This window comes from Centruroides sculpturatus, unplaced genomic scaffold (genome assembly GCF_000671375.1).
Source record: "Centruroides sculpturatus isolate CEXI.00-Female unplaced genomic scaffold, Cexi_2.0 scaffold379, whole genome shotgun sequence".
Taxonomy (NCBI): Eukaryota; Metazoa; Arthropoda; class Arachnida; order Scorpiones; family Buthidae; genus Centruroides; species Centruroides sculpturatus.
This window is the reverse complement of record NW_019384620.1, coordinates 610341-621279: the sequence shown is the minus strand read 5'-3', so window position 1 is coordinate 621279 and position 10939 is coordinate 610341. Positions and strand designations below refer to the sequence as shown.

The 10939-nt window shown below is 30.1% G+C and overlaps 1 protein-coding gene across 5 annotated transcripts in view; it reads right to left on the bottom strand.

Moving 5' to 3' along the window:
* Nucleotides 1–234: 234 nt before the first annotated feature.
* Nucleotides 235–10939, bottom strand: part of LOC111625447 (protein max-like) — a 126945-nt gene continuing 116240 nt past the window's right edge. For all 5 annotated transcript variants that reach the window (XM_023368595.1, XM_023368598.1, XM_023368596.1 and 2 more), the window contains one exon: nucleotides 235–759. In XM_023368595.1, the coding sequence (XP_023224363.1) occupies nucleotides 569–759 (191 nt within the window). In that variant the 3' untranslated portion in view covers nucleotides 235–568. The remainder of the gene's footprint in view (nucleotides 760–10939) is intronic.

Genomic DNA, 10939 nt, shown 5'->3' with positions numbered 1-10939 from the left:
ACTTGATTTTAATTTTATGTTATATATAACTGAGAGATTTGGTGAAAATTATCATTCTCTTTATTATAAATTAAGGATAATCTGATTTGAATTCATTATANAAAAAAAAAAAAAAAAAAAAAAAAAAAAAAAAATGGGAGGGAATAGATATTGTAAATGGGTCCAACAATAATTGGCACCAAGGGAAACTGAAATTTACATCAAAGTACATCCCATTCCCTTTTTTTTATTTTATTTTTTTTTTTATAAATTACAACAAGAGTTTACCGACAGATGACGAATTTTAAATACCATTCCTATCAGTGGAAATTCTTTGGTGATTTTACTGTCCTACATATCAGAATTCTAGAGAACCGTAACCGTACTGGAAATTGTGATCTGTTATCAGGAAATATTGATTGTTGTTCAGTATTCTGTATAGTTGGATTCATTTTTGTAGGATGGTTATCGTTCTTAGTTCTTGAGTACCAAACCATTGTCCTTTGTTCCAATATACACATTCCTGCGAACGATTAAAAGTTTCTCTCTTTTTTTTTTTTTTAAATTTCCCCACAATTTCCGAACCGACTTAAGATAAAACCGATGTTTTTAAACGTTTTCTTCTGCCCTGTTTGGAATCTTCGGTGTCGGAACTTTCGGAACCGGAACCGCCATCAAATGCCGAGATTGAATCTCCTTTACTATTTAACTGAGTTGATGTTTCCAACACTCCCGAAGCTGCAAAACTTCCCGTTGTCTTTGTTTTCTCTAAAGTACGAACTGAAGTTACATAAAAAAAAAACCAATAAATTAGATTAAAGTGTAAATTTTTTCCAGTTATAAAATGTAAATTAATAAATATGTAAATACTGTATAAAAATAACTAGACATTTTGCTATGAATTGTATATTTAGTCGTTTTTCCTGAAAAAAAATCGTTTTCCTTTTCATCATGTCTGTCAAATTGTCAAATGATGATAATTTGATGTTAAAAAGTGGGGTTAAAGCATTTGAGTGCAATTAAAAAGGGATGAATAGGTACAGTTTTGACAAATAAACAATGGAGAAAATTGAAATAAGATAGGGCAAAGCAAAAATAAGTAACATTTTTTAGATCCAAACTACCAATGATAAATTTTCCTGATCAGATTTGAATATGGATCTCTCACAACAGGCTGATGCGTTAATATCATGGCAAAATTTTTAATCATCAATGAAATTGCATTTATAATATAAAGTGATTGTAATAATAGCAATCACATTTAATCATTCTATTTCAAAAATTATTATAAGAATATTGACTAAAACTAATAGAATGATGACTTTTAATTCTATTTCAAACCAAATCTGGATAAAAATATTTTCTATTTATAGAATCTGCCATATGGTAATTTTTATGTTAATTAAAATTAAAGACAAAGTCCATTGAAACAGCTACCTTTTTATTCTGTGGAAAATCGCAAGACTTAATATTCTCACTAATTGTAGGTGTAGGTAAATTACCACGTGGGGAAGAGACACACAAAGAGGCAATTTAACAATAAGTTTATATAAACCACAAAATATATGTATTTGTACAATTATACCTAGGTCCACAAGATACAATTCTACACGCACTAAAAGTTCTCACCGCTACAATACTATGGTCACAGATAGTTCACATGCCGTAATCCAATTCGTTACAGGACAAAGAAACCGGAAAACTCCTAAAAAAAGAAATGCTCCGTACGATTCACCGATGTCCTGAATAGGAAGAAAAAAGCCTTATAGCCAGTCGATGTCGTCTTAAATACCCTCCTGTACACTCGACAGGTTGCCAACCTTTTCCCCCACTGCAGAAAAAAATAAATAAAAATATGTATATACATAAGACAAAGCTGCAACCACACAATTCACTTTTTATGGAATACATCCCTTGACAACCTGACCATTATCACAGTATTCCAAAAAAGTGATATAGTAGCTGTTTTCAATGGACTTTGTCTTCAACTGTAGTTAATAATATAAACATATTCATAATGAAAAACAAATAATTAAACTAACAGAATTTCAAATTTATGTTAAGCAAGAGAAATTATTTTGAATTAGCAAATATACAATAGAATCTAATTATTGTAATCACTTTGAGACTATCTTACACTGATGATGATAACTAGATGATAACTTCAGGAAAAGTAAATAATACTACAGTTAGTGGAAATCCAAGTTTTATTAGACTATTTAGACTTTGATATTAAAAGATCATGTTAAAACAATTAAAATTATTTAACTTGAATATTTACTAATTATAATTATTGTTATGAATTAATAGAAATGCATAATTGTTGAACACCTTTCAATTTTTGAATTGAAATAACATGACTTCTGGTTTGAATTGGAACTTCTTATACAATTAATCGGGGCCTCCTGTCCTAAGATTTCCATATCTAGTCTCATCTTTTATCTATCTAATTTGTTCTCAAGATTAAGGAAAGACAGATGAATGGATGGACAACAGTGGAAATTTATAGGTCTACAATTTTTTTCAAATTGAAGCCCAAAAATCATCTTAAAGTAAAAGTAATTAAAGTAAAACAAAGATTATATTTATAAATCATTTTAACAATTATGTATCATTAAAAAGTATGTTTATTAAACTGATACCAGAACCTAACAGGTTTTTTTTTTAACACTGAAACAGCCAATCTTCTACTCTGATTTTCTCAAAAAATTATTTACATTTAACATAACAATAAATGTTATTTTTCAATCTAAAGGTTTTCGAGTTAAAAATATATTTTATTTTTGTAATCTTGTAAAATTTAAGTTAAATATAAAGCAACACATTATAAAAAATTTTGTTATATTTAAATATCAGAAATGACCATTTTCATAATATTTCCAAATAATGAAATCTGAAATTTAACTTGTACAGTTATGAAATGTTCTTTTTGCCATCATTTACTGATATAAACAATATTTTTATTTCATAAATCTCCAAAACTCATGTACAATATTTTTCTGCTAAGCAATAATTTATATTTTGCACAAAAAAGCATTGATATTCTTCTTATAAAAATATATATATAATTAAATTAAATACAGAATGGAATAGAAAAAGTAGCCCCAATCTGACTCGAGTCTCTAATGCTAGTGTATCGTATGAATGAGCATGAAATGTTATTAAAGATTAGTTAGTGAAATGTTGTTTTGAATGAACATTGATTTGTACTGTGCAAATCTGCAAATAATACAAGAACTGAGGGACATCAACCACACAATTATTGCCACTGATGTCACTATGTTACATTGAGTATTCCTAAATGTGTGAGATATATGGTATTATGTTGGGGTTGACTAAGGAATCTAGCCAAGGTTGCCACATAAAAACTAAAGTTTAATTTGCAATTCATTAATCAAAATTAAAACTACTGAAGACTGGAATAAGAGAGAGGGAAGAGAAATGACAAGGATCATTTCAGAGAGGTACCTCAAAGCTCAAAGTGGTGGATTGTGACAATGTCATATTCTTTAGTATCACAAAATAAGAATGGTATGATATCAGACAGTCCTCCTTTTTATTGGTAAAGCTTTGTACAATCTTCAGGGTTACTATGATCTGACAATCTTCTTATCCATTTTGCTTGTTGAAAGAAGACTTGATCATCCTTCTATATATGCAAAAATGTGTGTTTTCTTCTGTCCACCCATTACATAAACTTCCCCTCCACTTCCTCTGAGTGTATTGCCCCTCTAGGCAATAAAGTAAACAGCAACCAGAAACAAAAGAGATAAACAGAGAAAGTTGTAAAAATATATACAAACAATAACTGTATCTAAATATATTTACATTTAATACATGATTCAACATACACAGCTATGTATAATTGCAACAGGTGAACACTTTCATCATTATTTAGGATGTCTTCTGTGTTGATTACTGTTATTCTGTGTTTCTGTTAAGCTATGGATCAGGGCTACTTTTAATATATAATATATAAATATACAATATATAAATTATTCAAACAGATCAGCATTAAAATGCAACATTAGATATGTTTTAATTTTACATCATTATTTATTTTACTTGAAAAATTAAGTTGAAAAATAAGAAATCCTGATTTGCTTTATTGCATGATCATGCTTAGATTTTAATGCTTATAGGTAATTGCTTATTTATCATGAATGTATCTAATTTTTCAGTCAGTTAGAAAAAAAAAACCACTGACATCATCCATGCTTTCTTATCTGCTGCATGTCATACAGTATAGATAACATCTTGGCATTGCAGAAACATTGAGGCTTTAAAGATTTTCCAATTAATAACAATGGCAGTTTTTCATTACCAGTCATGTTTGCTACCAAAAGATTTACATTTTTAATCTTTATGAAATAAATTACCTTTGAACACCACTGTTTTTTCTGGTAGCCATTTACAAATGAAGCCTGTGTAGTGCTCTGTCACTTTGTTTGTTATTAAACGTTTTCTTTGCATTGTGGTTGTAATAATTTTAATGGATTATCATTCAGTTTAATTCATGTCGGGTTATATTGTGTACAATAAATTGAGCCACTTTCTGGTTTATGTTGGACACCTTTTTGATGTTAACGTACCCAGGCTCACTGATTGGTAGAGGAATGGATGATGTATAAACCTGTGACGTCGGATGGCAAGTGTTATAAATACTGGTCATTCACCTAAAAGAAGCACCTTTTGCTTTGACCTTTGTCTGGTCCTGCTGAACACCTACCGTCTACTAGAGAACAGCTAAGAAAGGCGAGTTTCATCAACTATAGGAGAGGAACTGAAAAGTGTTATTTAGAAGAGAAGGAGAAATCTGTTAACATCCAAGGATAGTAGGATGAGATTGATGTGAAACTCTTAGGCATCTTATATTACAAGGGAAAGGATACATGTAAGACTGTTATTTCCTTTGTATGACATCACAGAGACAAAGTAATGTAGCATGTGAGACAATATATATATATAAGGATTAACCGATAGTGTTATGTATGAGAATCAATAAGGCTATATGATCCCGAATCAAACTCATTTTATTGCCTCATCTGCACGAAAGAATTGTAAAGTTCCTTATTTGTTTCCTGTTGCCCTAGCTTCACACCCTGTATACCTAGGTATATCAGGGAACCTAACACCTGTTTTGTTTGTAATGAATTCATTATCAGAGCTGCAGTTCAGTACGATTTCTGGTAAACTTTTTGACCAATCTTCACACAATCCTTCCCTTGCATTTTCACCACGGATTTTATTGAAAAATATTCCATGTCACTTATTAAACTTATCGTTACTTGCTACTTGCTTTGAATCTGGTATGCCACTTATCCAAATTATTCAACATTTTCCATAAGAAATTTTCCATCAACATGAAAATTCTTGTCTCTACACTGTTCAAACCACTTCAGCACACACTTTTGGCAACTGGATACTTACATTTATGCTTACTTTTCTATTCTGTCTTATTTTGTTGTTCATTGAAGTTTTCCAAAATCCTCCCTTATTTTTCAGATATGTAGAGATCTTAGTGTGAAAAGCTTAAAGGTCAGAGGCCCCAATTAACTATATATGAATTTCCAATCTGAACCAGAAGTTTATCAAAATTTTCTTGACAACAGAGTTCAATCAATAACTGGCATGACTTGATTGTTAGCAAGAGAAGTATGACATACAGGGACAAGACACTACTAAAATTGAGACTAGATATTGAAAGCTTAGGACAGAGACCCAAATTAAATATATATATGAACCTCAATCTGGACTGGGTTATGCAATTTTTTTTTTTAATTAAGAGGATTAAAAATTACAGTTCAGCATTATGACAATGTCACAATAAATAACTGCTCATTGATAAACTAAATATTTCTGTTTGAGTTCTTAATTTAAATTTTAGACCTTTCTTATTAGCATAATATAATAATTAGGACTAGAAAATTAATTGAAATAGATAAGAACATGACTATTTGCTCATATTAACAAATATGAGCAAATAGTCATGTTCTTATCATGATACAGTCTTAATCATAATTTTAATAATTTACTTAAAAAGCTATTTTTTTAAATATACAGATGTTTATTCATCCATATTTATCAAATTTTGCCTGTAACTAAAGATGCAATGAATATTTGGTTACTATTTGGTATTCGGCCAAATATTGAATATGTAATCACTATTCGGCCGAATACTGAATACCTAAAAACAGGAGTAAGAAATAATGAAAACACAGTAAATTAATCATTTTGGTAACTTTTATTAATGCTGAACATATATTTCAAGTTCGAGAAAGCACAATTTTTTGCTTATTTATGTAAAAGATCAAATTAAAATAACTAATTAATTTTTTTAAGAGATCAAAAAAGGTAACAAATCAAATGAAAACTACCTACTTATTATATAGTTTAGTCATCTATATACTCATATATAAAAGAAAGAGTCCTGATAGGATAATTAACACAGAGCCAAAACTACTGGTGCTAGAAACTTAAAAATTTGAGGGTGGGTTCCTTTTGTACAGTTTAGACATGCTAAGAAAAGATTTTATGAAATTCAACCCTAAAAGGGTGAAAAAGGGTAAAAAATTTGTATGGAAATTTTTACTGCGTGGGCACATTAGATCAAACCTTAGGTCATAAAATGTGAAAAAAATAAATAATGATATGTAAAGTGTTTTTATGAAATCATTCATCCCTTATTATAAACTTGAAAATTAAATTAACTTTTTTTGTTTCATTGTACAAAATTATTTATCATAACTGAAGTTAATAAGTGTTAGGTTATAGTGCAAAAAAACCAACTTTTCTGCATTTTTGGGAAGAAATCTGTTCCTCTTTTCTTCGTATACATTTCCTGTTTCACTAAAAAGCCTCTCTGAATACACACTGCTTGCAGGAGCTGATAAGTACTTAGCAGCCAGTTTGACTAGACATTGGGAAAATTTAGATTTATGTGTAGCCCACCAGGCAAATAGATCATCATTTCTCTTTAAAGTTTTCATGCTCAAGTACTTATTGAGATCAAATGCTATGGTGTTCTTTGAAGTTGACGTTTTAATTTTACATCATTATTTATTTTACTTGAANAGGAGCTGATAAGTACTTAGCAGCCAGTTTGACTAGACATTGGGAAAATTTAGATTTATGTGTAGCCCACCAGGCAAATGGATCATCATTTCTCTTTAAAGTTTTCATGCTCAAGTACTTATTGAGATCAAATGCTATGGCGTTCTTTGAAGTTGACTTGTTGTTAAGCATTAAAGAAAATTTCACATGCTTTTGTACAGTGTGATTTTTAAATCCCCAGACTCAAAAATAAAAAATTTAAATCTTTTTGCATCACGAAGATGTCATATATATATATATATCAATGGACAGACAACCTGAACCTTCCGGCTTCTATACTATAAGTTTTATTCCAATCAAGAAGTTCATTCTCCAAGAGAGATGTTTATATCTCAAGTGACTAATAATTTGGACAATTCGCACAAAAGACCACAAGGACCAGTACTGATTTTTGGAATTTTTATATCAGTTTAAAATCATAAAATATTCATTCCATTAGAAAACTTAATACTTCATAAAATTGAAAATCTTTTCAAAAACTGAATTTGTATTTATTAGTGTTGCAACGAATAGTATATTTGGCCTCAGGCCGAATACTCGGCCAGGAATGTGGCTGAATAGCTGAATATTCAGCCAAACTATTCAGCTTGATTAATGCATGTACGAAAATTGGCTTGCAAACCACATTATGGCAAGGACCCTGCTCTCTATTGGCCCGCTTTGCCAATCGTGTTAATTCTTGACAGTTGTAGTGAACAGACAAGAGCGTCATGGCAGTATGTGATAAATTATGATATCAAATGTGGATAACAATGAAGTGACCTACACGTATAAATAACGGAAAAAGAACAGAAAAGGACCGCAAAGTGAAAATAAATATGAAATTGAATTGATAACATAATCGAACAAGTCGAGGCAGCTTATTGGTGCAAAATTCGCAGCCGTCAATGCCAAACAATTGTTGTCATAGACTTCGGAAAGCTAAATGCTTGTAATGAAAGTCACTTAGCGTGCACGGGCGAAAGCCTGGGGTTGTTCGGGCTACCAAGCTGTTTTGAATCTGTGAAATCATAACTTTGACTTATACCGACGTCCTATCTGTCTCTTTTCTTCGTTATCACCAGGCTATGAATCATGCAATTTGTAAAATGGGAAAACTACAACGGAAAAGTGACAAATCGAAAGTATCTTGAGTGCATAGGCATACGTGGACTAGAGCAATACAGGAAAGAGAAAGGGAAGAGCAAAGACAAGTGCTTAAAAAGAAGGATAGGCAGGGTCAGACCCTCAGATGTGCGATGATTCTCGAAAGAATAGGTGTGTATGTGTGCTGACCTTTGTAATTATAAATTGTGAATACATGTGACTAATATTATTTTCTTTTTTATTTTGTGCATGTTATAAGTTATAAATAAATATAAACAAGCAACACTAACCCAATAACATTAAATCCAAGTACCAAAATGATTAATTTACTGTGTTTTTGTTATTTCTTATTCCTGTTTTTAGGTATTCAGCCGAATAGTGATTAAATATTTGGTATTCGGCTGAATAGCGAAAAATATGCCAAATACCGAATAGTAACCGAATATTCGTTACATCACTAGTATTTATTTCAGTTTCATCATATTATAATGAAATGTAAATAAATCATAATGAAAAATAATAATAAGTGAAATGTGATTATCAATGTTAAGAAAGATTTAGCTAGAATGTATAAACTTTTTAAGATTCAGATACAGAACCTTTTTTTCTTCAGTTGACAGAATTCAGCAACAACTAATATATGAAGATATGTTGTAAAGAATAAAGGAAGCAAAAGAAATATGATTCCTTCTAAAGATGTCAAACAAAGCAATCAAGATATTTGAATAATTCTTTAAAGATTAAAGTTTCTGAAAGGTGCAACAAATATATATCAATCTTCATATAACTTATATATGAAATATTTTAACTGGAAAACTTTCAAATATATGCATCATGTTTTTTATTATTTTATATAATATACACAAGGTGATCAAAAAATTGCACACATCAAACTATTAGTTTGTATAAATTGTGTTATTTTTTTATGTCTCCTGCCACAAGGAGACACTGTAGTGACTGCTGACTGTTAATAAAAACTGACTTTTGTGGAAACTCTCTACCTTGGTATTCATCCAGCAGAATGGTGCAAGTTCAGAAAAATGCATAGCAGATGCTCTTTGACATGTCATTATGAAAATCGTTTTACAATTTCTACACTTGGACACAACCTATTGGTTGATTTTAGAGAATTTTAAATTTGAAGTTTCATGTAAGCTCTTCTGCACCTGACACATTCAAATACCAAAATGTTAGATATCCCATCTATTCGAAATTTGTGACCTGAAGAAGGTCTTTGAAGACTAAAAATTTCGTTTTTTCCGAACTTGTAGCATTCTGCTAGGTGAATACTAAGGTTGGGAATTTCCACAGTATAGCATAACCCAGTTTCTGGAGTATTTTTATTCTGACTTTTGTGTGAAAGTCATAAAATTGGCAGCAGTATAGCTTTGTTCATTGAGGAAGTGAAAAGATTTTCTTCTAGGAATAATGGATTTCATTATTTCAACTGTCACTCTTAAGCAGTATTGCAGAAACTTTCATTGGAAATATCTAGATTTTACATTTACAGTTCTTGTGATAATTCTTTTGGCAACCATCTTATTTCTAAAGAATTGTGTTCCCCATTATCACCAGTTTTGTCACTCCTAGTTTTCCACTGGGAGAAGGGAGCCAATTATAAAAATAATCCATATACAATAGATGTACTAAGAAGGAACATTATAACAGCAATTGGAGTTGGGGTATTTTAAGTAAGTCTATTGTTTCTCCAGTTAAACAGAGGTTATTTATATATTATAACAGCATTAGTTTTCAGGTGCTTCATAAGGTATCATCAAACATGATGATAAAAAGAGCTTGTGCCTGCACTTGTGAATGAGGAAGACATTTCATACATATGTTGAAATAACATGATTTGATTTTTCTTTTCATAAAGATCAGATTATAAACTTTATATTTTTACTATCATCTGTATTTTTGTACATTAATCTCACAAAATAAAACTGATTCCTAACATGCATGCATGAGTTTTCAATCACCCTATAACTTAAACATTTAAAACAACAAAAAAAATTACACACATTAAATTGGAAAGTTTATAAATATGATCAGAAGTGCTAAAGTATTGATTAATACAACATACAAATGATTATAATGAAATAATGCTCTGTTTAATAACATTCATATTTGCCATCTGTTTCTGAACAGACTTTTTTTTGTAGACCTCATTATTTAGAATCTGATTGTATTTAGTATATGTTTTTGATTGAGTTTCTCTATGTTTTTCCTTAGTGATAATTTTGTTACTTAATGGAAAATATAAGACTTGAAATAAAAAATACTGAAAGAAAAATTAATAGTCTACATTTGAATAGTAATTAATTATTCCAATAATTATATCAAAATAAGATAAGAAAATTTCTTCACAATAATATTTGTGACAAATAAGTGATAAATTATTCAAAGTAAAGAAATATCTAATTCTTTTTTATATACTTTTAAGTAATGTCATTTATTGTAGTTTATTTTGATGAATGATTAAAAACTGTTGGCAATTATAATTATCAAACTTTCATATGCTAACTTTTACATGGTAATGGTATCAAGTTACTGATAACTGATACTATTATAATTATGTTTATATAGCATAAATTGTAATTACAGTCGACCCCCCTATAACGTACGTTCCTGTAGCGAAAAAATTGTAAAAACTTTCGTATAAAGTACCTCCTATAACGTCGTTTCGCGACAAGATTGATAGAGTCTGGACCAATAGTGGATGAGCAGCCGAACTACTTACCTCCGACCCTGCGCCACGCTA